Source organism: Alligator mississippiensis, chromosome 4, assembly GCF_030867095.1.
Source record: "Alligator mississippiensis isolate rAllMis1 chromosome 4, rAllMis1, whole genome shotgun sequence".
NCBI lineage: Eukaryota > Metazoa > Chordata > Crocodylia > Alligatoridae > Alligator > Alligator mississippiensis.
The window spans coordinates 212,882,984-212,906,648 of NC_081827.1; the positions used below are offsets into that span (position 1 = coordinate 212,882,984).

At 41.4% G+C, this 23,665-nt stretch overlaps 1 protein-coding gene across 1 annotated transcript in view; it reads right to left on the minus strand.

Annotated features, from left to right (window-relative positions):
* Positions 1-317: 317 nt before the first annotated feature.
* The window catches only part of GORASP2 (golgi reassembly stacking protein 2), a 29,860-nt gene continuing 6,512 nt past the window's right edge, over positions 318-23,665 (minus strand). The window contains exons 2-10 of the mRNA XM_006265295.4: positions 11,884-11,964; positions 9,393-9,596; positions 8,910-8,996; positions 6,855-6,985; positions 6,141-6,273; positions 5,893-6,016; positions 5,335-5,421; positions 2,255-2,365; positions 318-1,364 (exon numbers count right to left, since the gene is read on the minus strand). Coding sequence (XP_006265357.1) covers positions 1,054-1,364; positions 2,255-2,365; positions 5,335-5,421; positions 5,893-6,016; positions 6,141-6,273; positions 6,855-6,985; positions 8,910-8,996; positions 9,393-9,596; positions 11,884-11,964 — 1,269 coding nt within the window. The 3' untranslated portion in view covers positions 318-1,053. The remainder of the gene's footprint in view (positions 1,365-2,254; positions 2,366-5,334; positions 5,422-5,892; positions 6,017-6,140; positions 6,274-6,854; positions 6,986-8,909; positions 8,997-9,392; positions 9,597-11,883; positions 11,965-23,665) is intronic.

The window sequence follows — 23,665 nt, forward strand, 5'->3', positions numbered from 1 at the left end:
CTCCCCTAGTAATCCTGCTGTACTTAGAAAGTGTTCTGGGATGAAGCCACTGCAGATGTAAAATAAGCAAGATGAGCAGCAAATGAAAGACAAGTTGTGCTCCATACAGACCTGTCAGTGAATGCGACTCACTGTTACATTTAGACTTAGGGATCATCAGCCATGCATTCCACTTACAAATATGGTTCATCTCCTTCATTATCCATCATTTCCTGTGCAGTTGGATAACAATTTCTGGGCCAAAAATGGTTGACTTACAGGTTGTTTTTTTAAAAAATAAAGTAAGCAAATAAATGTGCTATTTTTGTCACACAGGATAAAATTCCAGGAATTTATTGCTACGTGTTTTCTGCATTGACTTCTTACAATACTCACAAAGTGCCAACTTCTAGTTTAAAACTTTGTGCAACAGTTAACATTTCCTTTATTTCCTTCCAAATGCCATGTTACAGTGGGCTTGTGCAGCAATGCAGCAGCAGTTACAAAACATTGAGTATTTTTCTTAGGAGCTTAAAATAAAGATCTGTATACAAGCTGAATAAAAAGATGCTCAGTTAACAGGTCATTCAGCAACTTTAATAAAACATCTTTAGTTGGAAGTTCTGTAATGCTAAAATTTACAACTCAGACAGAAGTAAACACTTTCACCCCCATTGTAGTAATGAAGTTCTCATTCTTGCCAAGGATGAGAAATGCAGTTTATCAATGTTACACGTAAGATCTGCTTCATTTCTAAGAGAAGCAAAGTTGGAAATCATAAGCAAGGAGAGGCTTAGCAGACTAGAGCTGTCAGCCTGTATTAAAAACACCTCCAAGTTTGGCAGAGGAAGTCTGTTTACTACCTTTACTCTTAAGTACACGCACTCTTCCTCCCCTCCCACCAAGCACACAGTATAAATCCCATTTCCTTTCATTTATTATAGCCTTGGTATTATTTACAGGACTGCTACAGATAAAGTACAAACTAGTATGAAATTAATGACAGCTTGCATCTTCAAATATGCATCCGATGGCTAAATAAATACCAAGCCAATCCAACAGAATGACCAGGAGTTATGATTCAGAAGCATGTACATCTGTGACCCCAGTTGTTTTCTCACTGATTGTAGTGGATTCATTTAATCTGTCAGCAGTAGTCACCTTAGAAGTAGGGGTAGTAGTATCTAAAGTGAATAGAGAGGTTTGTTCTGTGCTTACAGTAGTGCCAGGGTCAACAGATTTGCTCCCTGCTTGAGTGATGGAGGAAAGCAGATCTGTAGGTGGGGTAGATACATCTGTGATCAAAGGGAACTGTGGAAGTAATTCAGGTGGCACTGTTATCCCAGACAGATTAAGAGGAGGCATGGAAGAAAGGGGTGGCAAACCTAGAAATAAAAAGTAAACTATAGTCACACACCACTTTAAAACAAAAAGGTGAAGTTTTTCCTTGTCATTCTCCTGTCTATTATGAGCTTGTTCTGCTCACGCTGCACTCTGTGGAAGCACAATCGAGATGTAGACTCAAAAGCAACTCAGAAGGCTAGTTTCAAAGCCTTAATTTAAGTATATACTGAAAGTCAAAAAGTCTGTGAATAAAAGTGTTAATGTTAATGACAACAGACTCTGAGGTAACCAGCCTATATATACACCAGAGTGCACTTTTTTAATGTATTTGTACTACTAACAAGACTTTTCCCCCACAAGTTGAAGCTGGCGGAAGCAAGAACTCAACAGAATCCTTATTCCGCTTAAGCTTCCAATTTTATTGGTTACTGAAAATACATACTGAGCAAGCAGTTTTATCCAGGGCCATAAATATGGAGTTAGTCAGTACTTTTTGGCATTTAATCAGGTGGTTTCGATCTCCCTGTCTACTATACAGAAAATATGAACAGTGTCTTTCACTGTGCCCTCCCACATAACTATACATATGCCCCTAATTTTCATAACAAAGTATTTTTGAAGACCATAAATCAGAACAACAAAGAAAAAACCTAAATCCAGACACCTGAGACTAGGAAGATTAGATTGGAGTGGATTATTTTGGGACATTCTATTACTAAACAGAATAGCTTACTGCTGAACAATGGGGGCACTACACCTATTCACCTCTAAGCTCAGTCAAAGACTCATCTCATCCTCTGCAAAACTATACCCATGAACATAAAGGTTCCACATTATTACAAAACCAAGCATCTGGTTAGCTTTAAGCTGTACTCTTTCATAGGTCTGCAAAAGTTTAATAGTTGTAATGTTGAAAGCTGTAGAGGCCTACCAGGCTGTATGATGTCTGACAATCCTGCGCCAGGAATTATGTGCGGTGCAGGTAAATTAAGATTGGGCAGATTGGCTAAATTGGGAAGTCCAGCTGGTAATGGCATCAGACCTAAAATTCAAAAGGGACAGACAAATTACAAAAGTCAAGAGCGAGTGACAAATAATTTAAATATTCTTTCATAATTCCTTTAGTATGATTGTTATCTGCTATTCCATTTGTAAAGTGAAGCTCAAGTTTTTGACTCCTGTTGAAAGGTGCTTACCCAAAATGCAATAATATAAGGAGTTAGGGCTAGAAAAAGCACTGTTCCCATTTCTATTTTACCCCAAAGAAAACATTTTGTATTCAAAGGCTTAATTCCCAGAAGAAAAAAAAAGAGCTGAACTACACAGCTATGGATCAGTGTTGCACTTTTGTGCTCTCACAACATTATCTGGGCAAGCTAATTTGAAAAGTAGCACAAATTTATTAAATATAATTAACACAATTGCAGGTGCTACCATTTGCTTTAAAAACAAAAACAGAAAAGGCTGCAGTCAAATATACATGATATTCAGAAATTAGAGAAAACTTTAAAATAATTTTCAGAGTTAAGGGCTATACATGCGGTATAACTATGGCATTAGCATGGCATATTTATTACCACGGTGTTCTGCAATTTAAGCCCTGTCTTTCATCTCTCATTTTCTTCCCAAAAAGTGAAGGGTGTTTTGGACAAGATCCATACTCCCATGCTTGCAATGTATTTCTCTCAATGAGGCCTAGTACTGAAATAAGTTACTGTTGTAGCAACAAAAACTTATTTGGGTCTTTCCTTCCACTGTTCCTATTAAACAGATGTTTTTAATAAAAAAAATAGAAATAAAAAGTACTAGTCTCATAAATAAGTAATTAAGCAATTAAAAAGGGATAGACTCTCTCCAATTTACAAGGACAGTTTTCTTTTCAACTACAAGCTAAGATTAGTGTGACTTTTTACATAGGACACTCATAACAGTAAATAGTTTTTCTAGGGGGGGTTGTTTTGTTTTGTTGTTTGTTTGGGTTTTTTTAACAGTTTCACTAGTACAAGTATTTATATAGAAGTAGTTCTCCTTTTGTTTTCAAAACCACACTTACACTGTTTTAGGAGCACAAGTTGACAGGGTAATTAATGTTCATACTCTTTTATTTAATAAAAACTACACTTTTTAGTGGTTTAACATTTTAACTTTGTGGTACAGGTATTTAGGATTTGTGACATTCTACACAAGCACTTAGCTGTTACACTCTTCTCCTATATTGGGATACTTTGCCTTTAGTTACTTTTTTTAGCTACAATAAGTCTTCAAGATTTACGTCAGATTTATTAGCAGGTAAAAATAAATTATAATGTCTCTTATATTCCAGGATTCATAACTGCATCTTATATCTTGGGACAGAATTTACCACAAGTCACACATTGTTTATCAAACCTGTCAAAACATTATTTCAGAATATAAAGACTCAAGTGGTTCATTAACCTGAGGAAATAAAAACATATTAATACTGCAGGATGTGTAAAAAAAAAAAAAAAAAATCACTGTTAAATTAATACATTGTGGAACTAGAGCTGGTCTGCCACTGTAAGTATAGAAATTCCAAAATGTTAAATATAATGAAATCAAAACTACACATTTTATGGCAGATAGCTTAAGAGATAGCTTAAATGATGTAGAACAACGGACTGTGGGGTTCTTTTGCATCGAATCATGCTAAAATGACTAACAAATCAACTGCTAAACTATTCCCTTAACCATACACAGAATTTTATTATAATGAATAAGCTAATTCAGTGCAAGTATACAGTACGCAGTAAAAGCTTTGTTATCCAGCATCCCCCGGGAATGGGGGATGCTGGATAACAAAATATGTTGGTTAATTGAGCGGCCCCAGCCGCCGCTTCTGGGGCGTCCCTCCACCCGTCTCGTGGCATCGCTGTCTCTCCCACGGAGCCCACCTGTGGGACAGGGAGGTGAGCCCCGCACAGCCTGTTATGCCCCCGGGCTGTGGGGGCTCAGCAGCTCAGGCTGCTTTGCTCCCAGCCATGGGGGCTCGGATAAATGGGAAGTGCCATGATGGGCACTTCCAGTTTCACTTTATCTTACAAACGGCATCCCGGTTAGTGGAGCATGCCGGCTTGTAAGATGTTGAATAACAACTTTTACTGTATATGTATTCATGTGTAGGCTAAGGACACACAGCATGCTGCAACACATGAGATTACAAGATGATCAAACACATGACATGGGTCAGCATGGCTCATAGAAAGAACACTTCCAAGTTCACCCCATACCTTTGTCTCTTTTGAAGCCAGAAAGCTTTCCTGTGTTATGCAGTTATCTATCACACATAGCAATATTTGTAATAAATTCTGCTAACAGCACAGGTGTCAGCCCCAGATCCCTCAGTAGTTCAGGGGTAGCACCTTAGATGCTCTCCATCATTTTAGTTGCCCTCTAAACACCAAGGGGAGAGTGGCTTCTCAGCCTGTCTTGCATGTAGCAGTCCTACCCCTAACTTCAAGAGATGACCAAAAAAATGAAAGATCTGACTTGGCATGAAGAAACACTTGAAGTTCAAGCATTAAGTAGCAGCTAAAGAACACAGTTTTTAAAACCTGAAAGGCGCAAATACCAAGAAGGAAGACAATTCAGTTGTCACATGTGGGTATATAATGAAGAATGTAGGTAAAGTTAGGAAAAAATGACAATAGGGTATCAGGAAAGGGTTCTGACAGTAAGGACTTTCTAGGCTGTGAAAAATCCCATTGCTTGAGGAATGTATGGACTACATCAGATATGTTAATTGATATGTTAGTAGGGAATAATTTTTCATTGGCCATCCATATATATCCCTGCATGTGTGCATATATTTATCTATCTGGATAAACCATGCTTACTGCCCGCACATGCGCCTTAAAGCAGATAGAACACATCATGACAAAGCATGACTAAACATTTTATTTTCTTATTAATTGGGCCAGAAGAGACAAACCTCCCTTTCCTTCCCAACATTTTATACTACATAAGGTTATTTGATATGTTTAATGTCATTACCTGGTAATGATGTCGCTGGATTAACTGATGGCACTGAAGGGATGGACTGACTGACTTGTGGTGACAGTAATGGTACTGTTGGGACACCTAGTGAAATATACAAATTATATACCATCATTTTTATTATACCATTTCTATGTATGCACCATTTCATCCCATGTCTCAAAGGACAGCTAACAGGAGAATCTGTGGGGTTTTTTTAAACAAAGATTCATAACATTTTCTTCTTCACCTTTTATTCTACATCAATTTGTGCCACTTTTGTAAGATATGTGATACAAGCAACTCTGAACCCAGGATGTCAGCCAATTTGGAGCCCCTTGTCGTCAGGCAAAAAAAACAACATTTCCCCAGAGGACTCTGATGTTAAATGCATTTGACCCTGGTTACTAGAAAAGAATTGTGGGGGAGAACAAAGGGAAGATATCTACAAATCATGTGACATTTCTATGAACAGTTTTTTTCTTTAGGAAATTAACTGAGAAATCCATATTTCTGAATGACAGAAAATCAACAAAGTATTAATGCATTTCAGTAGGGAATTATTTTTATACATACCTGTATTGAGTACAGTGCTGATGGTGGTAGGAGTTGAACTAATGGATAGTCCTGACAGACTCTGTTCAAGTCCTACTGTTCCAGGTGGTATTGTCGGTGGAGGATTAACTGAAGATAACTGAACCTTATCAAAACAGACAAGTCTTAGTGCTTGTATTTTTGTTTTCACTGTAATCCATGATGAAAGTATAAATGTTGCTCTACTTCAGTAACCACTTAATCAAGCCACAGAAATCATTAAAACTTACCTCTGTAAAACCATCTTTAAGTGGGCTGATAGGTGCACTTGGCAGCTGTCCTGGAAGAGAAATTTTCTTTCCCTCTTCAAAAGGACGTGTAGGTATCCGATGTAAATACCCATAGCCAATGCCACAGCCTAGGCTTTTAAAATATGAACATTTAAAAATTAGACTGACAAACTAGTCTGAACTTAAGCCATATTATCACTGTGGACCCCACAACAACCAATTTAACAATGATCTTGCCTCAGTGGAAAGGAACCACTTCTTTCACTCCTAAAAACACAAGTCTCATACTATAAAACATATTTAGAGTAAAGTGAAAAATAAAGCTTTTTGTACTTAAGTTAACTAGACAGAAGTAGCACCCATGCATGTCACTTGCAGCCATCTCTTATTTACTAGACTCATCTTTAACGGTGCATTACAGCATAACTACAATTTCAAAATTGCTCAGAAGTAAGACTACATGTTCTCTTCATCTTTAATTAGTTGATTTTTGCGTTTAGCTGCAAAAACCCAAAACAAACAAAAAAACTCCACAGGCCACAACTAAAACGGACCTTAAAATTATCAGCATATAATTTTCCTTATTAGCAGCAATACTTGAGCCAATAACTCTCATTATGATCGTACAAAACCAAACCTAATAGATCCCTATTTATAACTGAGGTAAGTACTGCTGTAAACATTATGATCTTCTGTTACATTAAATAATCTTACCTGCCTTCCCCACCCCAGGAAGAATTTGGAGTAATCACCACCTCCCGACAATTATCTGTATCTGTGTTGTACACGTAAAGTTTTAACGGTTTTGCTTCATGCGTTTCGATAAGGGAGAAGAGATCTTCAGACTGCAATGAAAACACAGGAATATTTCAAATTGGGGGTGGGGGGGGGGTTGTATTGTAATTTTAGTATACCTAAAATCATGGAGACTGGCATCTTATTGGCCCCAATCCTGCAGAGCACAGGTGCCAAAATATGGCTCATGTGCTGGATCCAGCCCACAAAGCCCCACCATCCAGTCCCCAGTGCTGCCCCTGGGTCTGATCAGACCCAGGAGGCACAGCACATGACCCTGGCTTAAAACTGATTCACAGGCTGAATGAGAGCGATGGACCCCCTTCACCTACTCCTCCCCAGCATACCTGATACAGAGGCTTCTGCTCTGGCCAGACTGCACTGTGGCGCCCACTCCAGCCACTCCAGGATACACATCCCATACAGCCCAGGTTCCAAACCAGCCAGAGTGGCTGCCAGATCAGGTATAAATATATCTGGGGAAGGGGGAGGGCCCTGGACCTGATCGAGTCTGTGTACCAACCCCATTACACTCATCCAGCCCGCAGGGTCACATGAGTTTGACAACCCTGCTGCAGAGCATGGCATTCAGGAGACATTTAGTGCAACCCTGAAACTTTATCACATACAGCAAAGTTCAATATGCAGTATTGTTTTGTTATCTACATCCTCAGACTCAAAGATAAGTTAGCTTCTACATGTGATAAGACACCTCAAACTACATATTAAAATTAACTACAAAAATAAGTGCGCAGATTTGGCTTTTAATACTGGTTATTAATAAAGCTTCCCAAGTAATTGTATACTAATCCCATTTGACTGTATGAGGGAACTTTATGTAGTGCTCTGAACACCAGCTGTGTGTGTACTCTAAAAGGGCAGGCACTCAGTGTCAGAGCTCCTCTCCCCATGTGGCAGTTTACTGTTAGCATCGGACAAAAGGAAATATGAGGGTTAAGAGAACATTGAAGCCATTCTAATATTTTGGTCATAGGCACTGACCTTTATTTCTGCTGGAGGAGGGGGAAGGGAGCCAAGATGATGCCCCCCCTTCCACCAGCATGGCTACAACAGATCTAAGTGGAGCCTATAAGGGGGTGGGGGTGGATGCAGGCTGCCTGCTGTGGGCTTGGGCCTCCCTGCCCTGAAGCCCTCTCCTCGGGGGCCCCACGCCAGCCATGCCACCATTGCAGTGCGCCCCCTGCCTGGCTGGCAGGAGCACAGGACACAACTCTGCACTGCCAAGCCACTGCTGCTGAGGGGGAAGGGGGCGCCTCACCAAAGTGGCATGGGTGGTGTGAGGCTCCCAAGGGAAGGAAAGCAGGCTGGGGAGCCCAGAGCCTGCCGCAGATAGCCCGCATCCACCCTGTCCCATGCACAAATCTGAAGGGCATGTGCCCCACCATCCCCCTCTCTGGGAGTGCACAGTGGCAGGGAGCTGGCTACCCTCCTCCCCGCCACCCATGGACAAGCTTCCTGTGGCTGTCCTGCTCCCCACCCTAGCCCCGGGCCCCATGCACCGCCCCACCTGGGCAATGTCCCCAGGCCAAGCCCCTGCCTTACTCCCTCCCTCAACTTCTGACCCCTCCTCCTCCCCACCCCTGCAACTTATCTGGAGGCAGCCAGAGGAGCTGCTCTTCACTGCTGCCTGGGGCTGAATTCCCAGCCACATACATGTGGGTACGTGCAAATGTGCACGTGGCACCCCCTGCAGGTTAGAACTGCCAGCCTGCAAGGGGAAATCAGTTGTTTCCTGCATTTTTCCACAGTGAATGGAAAAAGTCCCTGCACAATATTGTGAATCCGGGACAAATGCAGCCCCAGAATCATACAGCTCAGAACTGGGACTTGATGTTCCCATTTTGGAATTGTCCCACCCAATTATGAAAGGGTGGGACTTTTCCCAAGGAGGGCCCCCATGTACTCTATGCCTATGATTTAAGTAAATGTAATTCAAAGTTTATGTATAAATACCTCATTCATGACTGTGTCTGCTCCAATGATATAGTCACTATGGGGCCGAAGACCAGCTAGAGCAGCAGGAGAATTTGGTTCTACTTCCTAATTTCAAGATATGAAGTCACAAAGTTAAATATTTTCATTGTTTTAGAAAAAAGTTACACACACACAAACACACAGCTTTAGGCTGAAGGAATCAAGGTGCCTGGTAAATGGACTGGATTTAAAAAACACAAAACAGGAGTTTAATTAGACATTTTCTATGTTATTTCCATCCTATTAAGATACCACAAAATATTCAAAATTCTATTACAATAGGATGCACAGAAATGCAAGATATGATAATATTCCCCAAATACACATTTTCACTGAAACAGAATCACCCAACACACAAACACTTTGTTCCCAAGAGAGTGAATGCTTGTTAGTTTCAACTAAAAATGTTTTTTAAGCAATACATTTTTGCAGTCAGAGAAATCTTTGAGATACTTTACGTACCAACACATGCCATACGTTTTCATTGGCTCCATCAAAGCTGCAGAAACGAATGCTCACTCCCAGAAGGCCCTGTCCACCCCACATGTTACTCGGAGTTACTGATGTTTCTCTCAGTTCCAGTGTCTTGCTACTGTACACCAGCATTTTTACAGGCTTTTCAACATTTGCTTTCAACAGGTCCTTAAGTGTGTCATTGTCTTTATTCTGGAAATATACATAAAACAAACCTTTGGGCTTAGTGTTTAACAGCAACAAATGGTCAATTCTGTAATGCTAGGTTCACATTTCCAAGACCTATAGAAAATACATAGCAAAGATTCAAAATATTTATTTCACTGCAGCTGCTATAATTTTATAAACTTCCTATTCCTCTAAGTTTCCTATGAAGTGAAATTTTAGAATTTCTGTACTCACAGTAATATTTATTTGGCCTTTTGAATGTGCACAAATGCAAAAAAAGATAAGCAATCCAAGTTAAATTTTTGTGCTTTGATACTGTAGTAATTAGGCTTGCTAAGCAATGGTATCTTCTTACTTAGTACTTCGGCTTAGGTTGCGGGTTAAAACATCAATTGCAGGGTTACTCTATTTAATGGAAAATCAGGAGTGTTTACTCCAACAGTGCAAAGTAACAACTCCTTCTAAACTTGTGAGTAAATAAGCATTTAAAAATACTTTCCAAGTAAAATAATATTCCTATAGCAAAGAATCCACTAACTTGCATTATTTGCTTGTTCAAAAGCCATATTAGAGCCACAAATCTGGCCCCAATTTAAATTTGCAAATGAAAGCTTCCTTTTTGAAATAGTAAAAAAAAAAAAAATCATAAGAACCAAAACCAACATGATTTAAACTACAATTGTTAAACTTAAGTTTTCTGGCGAAACTAATTACATGGCTGACAATAGGGGCTGAAAATGGAAAATAAGTAGTCAAAACCTAGACTTTCTAGTTGTAAAGAGCTAATCAAAATCTGTACAAAAACTATTTCAGGATTCTAACTATAGGCTATAAAACATTTGCACTTCACTTTAACAGGCAACTATTTCAAAAAATGAACCTTGTGATTCTGACAGCTGTCATAATGGTGCTTCAAGTTTACTCTAGCTTCAGGTGCTAATTCTTTGAAGGAACTGGACCAGTGTTTAGTGCAATGGCACTAAGTACAGGCAGTCAAGAAGCCCAACACTGAATTAATTCAGTCTTCACAGGTTAGTCTAAACTTCATAGACTGAACCAATAAGCAAGCAAACAGACATTCAGTGAAATGCAGCCACATGCTTGCAGTGACTTAGGCCAGAAGCTGGGGGGCATTAGAGCATACTCAGCTAGAGCAAACAGCCTGGGAGAGAGCTAGCCTGCCCACCCCAGGAAGGGGACTTTCCTGGGTGAGGTGCAAAGCATCCTGGGATGTTGGGAAACTATAGGTTAACTTGCACCTGGAGGGAATCTGGGACAGAAGTTGAATAAGCCAGTTTAACTTAAATCAGTTAAGTCTGATACTACATCCATCCAGGTTTATCTTAAACCGGCTTCAGTCATTTTGAAAGCGGTTTATGTGCACTGAACTTACGTTGCGTTACAGATCTGAACCAGTTTCCAATCACTTATATCGATTTATGTGTAATTTCTGTCCCTAGCCTTAGGGCCTCACTTTGATCATGGGAGCCCTGAAGTACTTCTGAATTTTTAAATCTCTGCTGACAAGTCTGCATAAATGCAGTTTCACTATTTTACATTACAGATAATGGAAGACAAAATAGGCATAGAAGAGCCACACTGTCTTTCGGAAACATTTCTCTGAAGTCACCTGCTACACATCAGGATCAAAGAGGAACATGTGTGTACTTCCAGCTGGGCTGGCAGCAGGATCAAAGCAGCATAAAAAAGTACACTTCAGTGGCTCTAGAATGAATATGACCTTTTCAATGACAAGCTCCATTTGCCCTGCTTATCCCACAGGACCCATTATCTTTTCTGGGAAAGAAATGTGTGCTTGAATGGGAGGCACGAAGACCAAATCACAGATCTGTAGAAAATGTGCCTAGGCAACACCCAAGCATTCCTACTTTCTTGCTAACTCAGCTTGCTCTGGCAGCAGAAATTTCATGTTTGAAAAATCTAAAGGGGTTTGACCATGCTCTTCCTCCTTCATCCATACTGCTAACAATTCCAGTGCCATAGCAACACTAAGATAGGTTACTGGGCTTCCTTATCATCCTTTAGAAGATTAGGACCTCAGTCAGGGAAAGGAAACAAGCATTCAGCCTAGTGTCCTATTATTCTCCAGTTTAAATTTTGCTGAAAGTTAAGCTACTGGGGTGATGGCAAGGTAAACAACTCAAAACCGGTTTCTAGGTTTGCCAAGGTACAGAAACTATCAATGAATGATTTAAATAAAAAGTTGACTCAGTTTAGCAACAATAATACATTCCTGCCATAAAATCTATTGCTTATATGTAAATAAGTTTTCATAATACAGCAAGCTTACCAATCTCGAACCATTAATGGAAACAATAAAATCAAAGAATGGCTCCAGTCCAGCTCTATGCCCTGGTGAGTTTTCTTGTACCTATCAAGAGACAGAATATAATACATGAATTTAGCAGAAATGTCACAATTCTGTAGGTATCCTAGTTTGTATTTTACAACTATTAATCTCTTCTCTTGCAAACCATATAGTTTGACACACAACTGATGCACAGAATCATAGAAGATAAAGGTTGGGAGGAACCTCAGGAGGTCATCTAGTCCGACCTCCTGCTTAAAACAGGACCATCCCTAACTATATCATTCCAGCCAGGGCTTTGTTGAGCTGCGCCTTAAAAACCTCCAAGGATGCAGATTCCACCACCTCCCTAGGTAACCTGTTCCAGTACTTCATTACCCTTGTAGCAAGAAATAGGTTATTTTTCTAATATCCAATCTAAACCTCCCTTGCTGCAGCTTGAGACCACTGCTCCTTGTTCTGTCATCTGTCACTACTAAGAACAGTCCAGCTCCATTCTCTTTGCAACCACCCTTCAGGTAGTTAAAAGCTGCTACCAAATCCACCCCCCCCCCCAGTCTTCTCAGCTAGGGACAGATATTACATATAAACCGGTTTAAGTGATCAGAAACTGGTTTAAATCTGTAACAGAACAGATACTCAGTGCACATAAACCAGTTTGAAAACGGCTGAAACTGGTTAGAGATACTGCATTCAACCAGGTTTATCAGACTTAACTGATTTGGCTCAAACCAGTTTATGCAATGTCTGTCCCAGACCCCTTGCTGATTTAAGATAAACCAGACACCCCAGCATGCTCTCTGGACTGGGTAGGGTGCAGGGCTGGCCACTCCCCTCTGCTCGGCAGACTTCCAGGAACAGAGTGTCTGCCTGGCTTCTCCTTGCTAAGCAGGGATTATTCCCCCCTCCCCTCTGCCTTGTGCAGACACCTCAGCATTAGCTAGCAGACCACACACTGGCTACAGTCCCTGCTGTGGGAGAGGACAGAGGAAAACAGACTTTTTGGAGCTAATCAACAGGTAGCTTAATGTCCTTCCTTGGAAGAGCTGTTTAAAAAGAACTCCATTAGTTAACGGAGAAAGGCTTTGTTTTCTCAATGAGTTGATAAACACCCAGTTAGGGGTGATAAACATTCCCTGCTGGGCAGCTGGAAAGGTGGGGAAGAAATAATCAGTGCATCCTGCCCAGGGCCTGGCCACACCCCCCTCAGCTCTGCCCTCTTGAAGCAAATGGAGGGCTGCTCTAGCATCCCCCAGCTTCTAGCCTGAGCCACTGCAGGCGTGTGCCCACATGTCTGGGATGTCTGTCTGGGTTACAAACTGATTTAGCCTAGCCAGGTTAGACTAACCTGCAAAGATTGAATCAACTCAGGCTTTTTGAATGTCTGTCCCTCTAAACTAAATAAGCCCAGTTCCCTCAGCCTCTCCTCGTAAGTCATGTCCCAGCCCCCTAACCATTTTTGCTGCCCTCTGCTGGACTCTCTCCAACTTGTCTACATCCTTACTATAGTGGGGGGCCCAAAACTGGACCCACTACTCCAGATGTGGAGATGTGACCTTACCAGCGCAGAACAGAGGGGGATAATCACTTCCCTCAATCTGCTGGCAATCCTCCTATCAATGAAGATGCATACACAGATTTTTACAAATTTCTTACAACACAAACAAATGAACTGCTGTAAAAAAAGCTTGCTGGTAAAAAATCTATTTTAACAAAATGCATCACTAATTTATTGATAAACCAAACAATATTAGCTGCTATTTCCAACAGAAATTGAGTTTAATACGTCATTTGTTGCAGAAAATAAAACTGTAGATATCTAGCTCTAGTTAATTGGCAGAACTGAATTTAAAGAATTATTCCATCCTGCTTTTTACCAGTCTTCCCAGAAACATTAATGGCATTGGACTATGCTTCTTCTACCTTTTACTGACTCAATGTCGAAACTACATCCTAAAATACTGGTGTAAACACTATCCCCTTGCAACCAAATTTCATAGACATTAGGGCCAGAAGGGACTAAATAAGCTACACCTGCCATTTTTTAGAAGATTAAGCATCTGAACAAATTCTGGTTAGAAACTCCAATCACAGACAAATATCTCTGTATTTACATTACCACAGGTATAGCCATTCTAGACAACGACAACTCCAATAAATGTGTCAAGTTTTTCCTCCAGCTGTTACAATAAATAATGTCTGTCTTCCTTTGTAACATGATTCATTTTACCCAGTGGCTTTATTCCTTACACTCCATATTCATCTTGCAAAGGACTTGGAACAGTTTAATATTTTTCAGAGGAGGATTTCCTACTATGCATTTTTGCATCCTGACAGAATAGCTGCTTTTGAGCACTGCATAACTGCTTTACCTGGCAGAATCTAGTTTACCTAATACGGACTGCCTGAAGTAAAATGTAAAATGTTCTACTATGGAAAAAACCTAAGGCTCAATTATCTGTATCACTATCCTCTTATCCAAATATTCCCAGCCAGACACGCACACAAAACCAGAACTTGAAAAAAAAAAAAAATGCCATTTGTAAATGGTGATTGGGCAGATTTTCCAGGGCAAGTGATGGAGGCCAAAAATATTAGTTTATATATCACTTTTTAGTGAAAACCTACATATTCAGAACTTATGATTCCAGACTGACTCTATTAAGGTCTGGAATCATTAAAAATGATTCTCCCCCAGGGTGATAGCATATCATTTGAAGGGTGCCTGGAAATGTGAGGAGATAAGCAGAGGGGCACACAAGCTTGTCCTTGCCTGGTAGATCCTCTACTTTGTTGCCCTGCCTCTCTGTAAAGAGGTAAACACTGCAATATATAAATTAATTTTTGAAATTAGGTACCTCAATTCACAAAAGTTATGAACAGTTGATGTGAGCCCAAAAAGTTTGAGGATTACTGGTTTAGAAGGTTAACTTTTTACTGTGATTGCTTCACAGCTTTGTTAAGCAGCATCAGCATTAAATGAATGAAACTGGGCCAATTTTAGTGTAACAATTCAGAGCCATCTGAATTTCCTGTCTAAAACTGGAGTCTGAGAAGACTATCCACATATCTATACAACAGGGAATACTATAGTATCCTCCCCAAACTTTCATTTCTAGGTAAAAGGGCTGGTTCCTGCAGGTACTGTACTGAACAGTCACAGGGTTTTCAATAATTAGCTTATCCAAAGTATAATTTGCATTTGTATTTGAAAGCCAATTCTTAAAAGGTGAGTCTGCCTCCCTAGAAATCTGCTGGACTTGGGTAGTTCCTCATTTAATGACTGGTGCAAAAATATCTTAACAGACTCTGTGAAGGTCTAAAAAATCCTGGACGCATCTACACATTCATTAATGTGCCATACTTACAGCACATTTAGTACCTTCACATTCAGTTAGTACCTGTTAGTAATAACAGGTACTAACTGAATGTGCCATAATCTGTGTACTGCATATTAGTGCAGATAAACAGTTTTTAAGTGACTCAGTCTACTGCACGTTAGCATGGTTTTTGCCAGCTGTGTTAATGAGCAGTAGAATTAATCTACTGTGCATTAAGCTTTTCGTGTAGAATGAGCCCCCAGAGTTATACAAAGTGAAGTTTCTTTGAAATTTAATTCTTCAGGGAATTCAGTAAAAAAGAACAATAAGCAGAGGATGCATCTACACAAGATGCTACAGTGCTGCAGTGACGCGCTATGGTGCTGTAGTGTCCATTGGCAAAAACCATGACTCCAGTGCTACATCACTGTAGCAATGCACTCCCTCATTATTGTGTGTTGCTACAGCAACGTAACAGCCAAAAATAACCGTGCGTGGCTAGTATGGCGCAGTACAGGCTGTTAGTACTTCCAAAAGGTACTAAATGACAGCACAGTAACAAAGGTGCCATACAGCCACACACAGACGTACCCAGAGTGAATGAAAAAATACAGCACTCTGAAGTTAGTGTCCAACGGAGAAATGCCATTATGTTCAATTAGACTTAACCAGTTCTGAATGAATATGGTAATTTTCAGATTGCCAGTAAATATTTTTGTGCATGTCTATACTGCAGGATTACCCTGGGAATTTACATAGGTTTAGTTTAAAGCCCCTACTGTTCTCTCCATGGTTTTATGTACATGACCCTGGACTGCTCATCTTCCTGGAGGTATGACTTAGCATGCTCAACCCACAGCCAGCTGATGAGGTAGCAATCAAGCACATGGGAGCACAGTGGAAACTTAAAACGTGCCTACTGCAATGCAAAGAATGGTTACCACAAGGTCAGCAATTATCTGCCGCTAATACCACTTTTTCATAGTTTCATAGTAGGTAGGGTCAGAAGGGACCTGAGCAGATCATCAAGTTCGACCCCCTGCTGTGGCAGGAAAGAGTACTGGGGTCAAACGACCCCAGCAAGGTGTTCATCCAGCCTCCTTCTAAAGACCCCCAGGGTAGGAGCCAGCACCACTTCTCTTGGAAGTTGGTTCCAGATCCTAGCCGGCCTGACAGTGAAGAAGCGCCTCCTGATGTCTAGCCTGAATCTACCCTCTGCCGTTATTTCTTGTCGCTCCTGATAGCGCTTGGGGGAACAGGGACTCTCCCAATGCCTGCTAGTCCCCCCTGACTAGTTTGTAAATGGCCACTAGATCCCCACTCAGCCTTCTCTTGTGGAGGCTGAACAGGTTCAGGTCCCTTAGCCTCTCCTTGTAGGGCCTACCCTGCTGCCCCCTGATCATGCGGGTGGCCCTCTTCTGGACCCTCTCCATGTTCTTCACATCCCTCCTGAAGCGCGGCACCCAGAACTGGATGCAGTACTCCAACTGTGGCCTGAACAGTGTTGCATAAAGGGGGAGGATCACCTCCTTGGACCTGCCTGAGATGCATCTGTGGATGCATGACAAGGTACGGTTGCCCTTCCTGAATGCGTCCCAGCACTGTCGGCCCATGCTCATTTTGGCATCAATAACGATTCCAAGATCCTTTTCTGCCTCTGCACTTACAAGAAGGGAGTTCCCCAGCCTGTAGGTATGCTGCTGGTTCTTTCTCCCCAGGTTCAGTACCTTGCACTTGTCAGTGTTGGAACCCATCCTGTTCTCATCTGCCCACCCCTGTAACCTGTCTAGGTCCGATTGCAGCCTATTCCTCTCTTCTAGCATGCCCACTTCTCCCCACATCTTAGTGTCATCTGTGAATTTGAACAGGGTACTTTTTACTCCCTTGTCCAAGTCACTGATGAAGATGTTGAACAGCGCATGCCCGAGGACCGAGCCGTGCGGAACCCCACTGCCCACATCCCTCCAGGTCGAATAAGACCCGTCCACCACCACTCTCTAGGTGTGGCCCTCCAGCCAATTAGTGACCCATCTGACTGTGTAGGTATTGACGCCACAGTTTCCTAGCTTTTTTTTTTAATGAGAATGGGGTGAGAGACAGTGTTGAAGGCCTTCCTAAAGTCCAGAAAGACTATGTCCACTGCGACACCTGCATTCAAGGATTTTGTCACCTGGTCACAGAAGGCCACCAGGTTGGTCTGACAGGACCTGCCTCTAATGAACCCACATTGGTTGCCCCTAAGCATAATCTCCCCTGCTGGCCCCTCGCGGACATGCACCAGGATAATTCTCTTAAAAAGCTTACCTAGGACCGAGGTAAGACTAACAGGCCTATAGTTTCCTGGGTCCTTCTTCCTCCCTTTTTTGAAAATGGGAACCACATCAGCCCACAAGTTCACCACTGTCCTGAATGCAGAGCTCACTCTGAGGCTCTTTAGCACAGAGGATCTGATTTCTTACAAGAGGCAGAAAAGGGGTTGGGGGTTGAGGGGAACTCTAGAGGATGGTGCGTCAGAACAGCAAACCCCAATGCTGGAACCCACCCCCCAATAAATAAATAAATAAATAAAAAGAAATAAAAATTACAGAAAACAATTCAAGAAGAGGAACTACAGCCAGGTTAAGTGGTTACCACCTTAGTTATTGCTGTAGGTGAAGCTAGTGCAGAAGAAAAAGAGATTTGGGGATTATGACCAATAAGATTGCTTATAATGTCTTCCAGGCAATAGAAGGAACTAATTGAGTTTCAGCTGAGAAAAGATGGACTATTTCCTTGGCCCTTTGACCCATTACCACCAAACATGATGAGAGAGAGCAAGAGCGAGAGTGCGAGTGAGTGAGAGTGAGTGTGAGGCAGACCTCAAAGCGGGCTGTATTCAATTCAGATTTTCGGCCCGATTCAGGGGACATTGACTTGATTTGTTGGTTCAGATCACTGTCCTGATTTGATTCAGAGAAATCCGAATCTGAAGATTTGATGCCGATTCGGAGAATCAGCGATTTGGCCACAGACAGAACTTTAAATGTTTTTTCTGCATACCTTGAGATACCAGGTGTGGCTAGTGAACGCTGAAATGGTGGGGCGGATGGAATGTCCCACAGGAGCGCAAGGGGACTCCCCATGTGCTCGGCAGCAGACCCAGAAGTGGACTGGAATGACTTCCAGTCCACTTCTGGGTCCCCTGCCAAGCACACGGGGGACCCACATTCTGGCTCAGTGATTGGCTGCGGGGGGACCCTGGGTGCTCCCCCAGAGTCCCAGGAGGCACCAGTTGCTGAGCCGGGAGGCAGGGAGGGGGCACGCACTCCATGGCAGACCCAGAAGTGGATTAGAATTGCTTCTGGTCCACTTCCAGGTCCGCTGCCAAGTGTGCTGGGGACCACCCCCCCATGCTCCTGTGGGACGCTCCATCCACCCCACCATCTCAGCGTTCATGAGCCGCCTGGTACTTTGAGGTATGAAGAAAAAAACATTTAAAGCTGCGCCTATGTGAAGAAACATTTAAAGCTGTGAACCCATCAAATCGATTTGGAGGGTTCTGATTTGATTGAGAGATTAAAGGGTCTCCTGATTCAATCTGGATTTGGAGATTCAGCCGCCAAATTGGGCTGAATCTCCGCGAAATCGAATCAGCAACTGAAGCTTTGCACAGCCCTTATATACATATAAAATATATATGTGTGCGCGCATGTGTATGTGTACACACACACACACATTTTTGTATGTATGAATGAATGCATGCATGCACAGATGCACACTCTTACTAAGTTTCTACTTATTAGGAAAGAATCAAAGATGCTAGTTATACCAATATGGGCATTAGAGCATTACCCCAGATAGTCTGCATCGTAACTCCTAGTGCCTATCTCAAGTGAAATCTCCTTTGCAGGGAGCAATACTTAGCTTCTGGGAGTTCCAGTCATGGCAAGCTGTCCAGGCTGGGCTAGAGGGAAAAGAGGAAGCCAGTTCTGCTGTTAGCAAGCCTCAACAACCTGACCTATCACCCTGCTAATGTCCACCTAAACTTTCCTAGTGATCAGTGAGATTCCTGGCTGGGACAAACTTCCAATGGCTGTGTAAAAACTTACAAGAACTCTTCACTCCTTGATGTAGCAGGCAACTAAAGATGACAATATACACTGCTGGCCTGGAAAAAATAACTCCCTCTTCTAGTCTGGGATGTCCAGCTGACTAACATACTCTGAAGTTTCTTTCGACTTGGACAATGTTAAAAATAGCACTAGTAACAGGCATTGGCCTAACTGTCCACAATAATTTAGGGACAAGTTTAAATCTGAAATTCTTACTGAAGCAGGTCAGAGCTGGCAACAATAACTTGTATGAACATCCTAACAAGAGTATGTGTGTAGATTAAAAAGGCATGAATTGATAGAAACCTGTGGCCAGCCACGATGCAAGAGGGAAGAAATTTCTTTCTAGCAGAAATGTCCTTCTTCCCCCAGCCCTAGCACCATGCTGTTCCCCACAGACTCCTCCATACTGTTGTGTGCTGCAGTCCACAGCCAACGAGGACTTCTACAAACGTCTCCATGAACAGAATGGGCAACAGTTCCCTGGATGCCTACATGCAATGCGTGCATGTAGAAGTAAAGAACAGTTCTTTGATACGTAGTTCCAAGATGAGTAAAACAGCTTGCACTGTCCTTAATGGCACATATTTTCACTTTTTACTTAATAGTAAATTTCTCTGCAAGCATCTCAGACTTCTGTAATGATTTATTAATAAATGGGCTGGTTGTATGTATTGGCATTTAAGTATTTAGGAAAAAATGAAGAATCAGAAATCAGTATATAAAACTTATAAGCATCATATTCTTGCCATCATGTAAAACCTGGAACAAACCAAACTGGTCTATGCACTGCAACAGCCCCCAGCACCTCTTTCCACATCAGATCATGTCTGTCACCCTGCCATGCAAGGGATACACAAGGCACCTCTAGTTTTCTTTTTACCAGGACGCAACTAGTTATTTATGCCAATTGGTAGTAGTACAAATTCACTTACCACAGACATTTTCACTCTTACAAACAAAAACATGATTGTGTGTTGGGCCCTGAACAGTAAAATGAATGACACTGAAAGTGAAATGTTGGGATACCAGTGTAGCCAGTTTGCCGAATGCATATTCTAACTCCTTCCTGCAGTGCTCAATGTGTAATTAAACTTTCTTCCACCAATTTGCCTGTGGTCAGAGTAGTTTCATGAACCATGGGAGTATAGGATAAACAGGGATTCTTAAATCAAGTGGGCACTGACACCCTCTTGATAACATGGAAATAATATTTCTGATTATTCAAACAGCAGAATACTAGTTCAACCTTCCTTGTTGAACCTTCCATGCCGCTGTTTTTGTGGTCAACTGAAGCCTGTAGAATGCTCTAGGTAGCACCCTTCATAGCTAACATTTGGCTACTCCTGGTAGCAGGCAAGGTATGGACATGAATATCACCAATAGCCTCAGCACAGTTTATAAAGCCCATTCTCTTGGTGCCAGCTATTATTACAGACACATTAGTGGTGTCCTCCACCTATGGATCAGCCTTGTCATTAGCCACTTAAACTTCTGCCACGGCTCCAACACCTGATTTGGTAATAGCAAATGGATCAGACATGGACCTGCAGAGGTCTGCAGCTTTCAGGTGGCAATAGCCACCCACTTGTGGACTACCAGGGCTCCCTCATTTGCACATCCTGGTACTGCAGAGTGGTGCAAGCACCTCACACAACCCTTGAAAGACTGTTTTTTCACATGCAAGTTCCGAGGCCACTGCTACATTTCCTGGCAGTGCACGACCCACGATCACATGATCCCACCACTGTGCTTGTCCAGCACCAGAAATGCCAGTCTATGAAGGGGAACCTGCAGCACGCAGAAGGCCTGCCAATTTCACTATCCAGCATGACTAGCCCTCACTTCACTTTCAGGAAGTACCACTGCCTTTGAAAAGTCAAACTTGCTAAAATGCCTTCCACCATCTCCCATCCTGCATCCTGCTGCAGCAACAGCACAACTGTTAAAGTAGGGACAGAGCATCCAACAGGGCTGGATCCACCACTTGATAAAGACTGAAGCAAGGAACGTCCAGAGCTGGAAATGCTCCAGCCAAATATACTGACAATGTAAGAATATTTTCCAGGTACAGGGTTGGAAAAGTCTGACAAGGTTTGCAGCCAGTTTTAGCATTCAATATCCAAATTGCATAATGCACACCTAGTAGAAATGTGGCTTCCCCAAGGAGACATTTTATTTAACCAGTCATTTGAACAGTAAAATGCCTAAATGATGCACAGCAGACTGTCACAGTTTTGTTTTTTGTAAACATCATAAAACAAAGAGTTATTAAGCAAGAACAATGGGATTGGGAAACCTTTTATTTTTAAGTGCGTTAGAAGTATTAGACTACAGGAGCATCAGTGACACAGCTGGTTGTTAAAAAGACAGCCCTAGTTGGGCTAGTGAGCCCAGAGTTTTGTTCATCACGATTCAATAACCACTGGCAGCATTTCTGCATCTACAACAGGTTTTGCTTTCTTTTCCATGCAAAATTACACTTAAACCAGCAGATATTGATCCCACCTTAGAATCCAGCAGCACTCGCCTCCCTGGTCCAGACATCAGAAGTGGTACTCATTTCAGGGAAGACTTGGTCCACTTCACAATTAAAAGAGGTGTATCTTGAGTTACCTAACATGTGAGCTATCACAAGGAAAAAACCCACCATGGGGGCAAGGAATTTTAGCTTTACCGATTCTTAAAATACATCTTTTTAGTAGTAAGGACAAGTTCTTGGAGAGGTTCACTCATTGTTGAGCTCACATTTCAAATCTATGCGTAAGCCTCTGTTCTGGTGATGACCTAAAGCAGCCAGAAAAGATACTAGTACAAAACCCTCTCTCTGATCTGCGCAACATAGAATTACCAAATAAAACATCACTACTGGTTTCATTCTTGTACTGCAACTGGTCACACATTTAAATTACAAGCAGTTACCTTATGATCTACATCCCTTTTAATAGAAGGATAATCAGCAAAACAAGTATTGAGATTTTCAGTCTTGGTATGTTCAATGTTAGGCTTCTAAACCCGCATATCTAAACCTAAACAGTCTGAATTTAATATACTCTAAGCTCCCACAGCTATTTTGACATCAGTGGGGGGCTGAAGTCGCTCAGGATCTTTAAGTCAGGGAATTTATACAGAAGCCTAATTATGGCTCCCAGAGACTGGGTATGATTAGCCAAGTCTGAAAATTCTGGTTCAAATTCATGAACCATGTAAGTCACTAAAGTTACTGTAAAAATCATTTCCAGGAGTACAAAGTTTGGACTTTTGCAGAAAACCCTACCAAAGTACTATCCAGTTTATTCTTGCCTACAGGCTGAAAGTAAAGAAAAAAGCCTGTATTAATGTAGACATTTCTAACCAGCAATAAAACTGTATTATGTATTGTCTGCAAGCAATTCTTCAGTCAGATCTGATAGAATCCATTTTATTTCTGTCAGCTATTTTAATACATTACATACTACTGAGCGGTATTGAATTCCTTTATGAAACACCTACTTTTCAAGACAAAAGCTTTATAAGGGAATTGATCCAGGGGTTTTAGGAAAATAAATCCTCTGTACTCAGCAGTGAATTTCATGCACGCAGAGAACATTCCTATAAAATAACTTTTCTTTAAAGCAGATTTCAGCCTATAATCATGTATTTGTAACCTTCCTACAGAAGCACGAGTTTCAGAGTAAAAATGTAGTGCTTTTAAACTCTAGTGAATTTACTCTAGGATACCTTTAGGATGATGGAAAAAGAGTTTGATATTGTACTGTGCAAACTGCTCAGTGTCAACTTAAATATCTTTATACATTTTATTAAAGACGCATCAAATTTCTACAACATTTGTGTTTTATATGTGCAAAATGATTATTCATGCAGGCACATGGTGCTGCTACAAATACATGGGAGTGAATATATCATTGAGAGTTTTACTTTCTATTTTGTTTTAAAAGTACAGAAACAAATTTATACCGATCAAAACAGAGGTAAACAGTTGCCTTAACTGTCTGCAAAAAAGGTATCAGAAGTCTGTTATTTGGTTCTGGAAGAAAGATAAACATTATGGGGAGAAAAGGTGTATTATCAATCTGAATGACATTAAAAAACCCCCAACAATCTAAGGGCATGTTACACAGCCAGCAGACGTATGCCTAATGTGAATGTAAGCAAATTTTATTCGTTGTGTTGAATGGCTGAGAAATTTTCCAACAAAGGATTACTTCATCAAACTACTTGTTGGTATGTAGCCACTCCAGAAAATTTCTAACCCAAAAGTTCTGACTGTTTGAAGTTGTACAGCAACCAGTTCTTGTTACCAATAAGGATCCCCTTTCCCCTTAAAAAAAAATCTATAATATACATTTACAT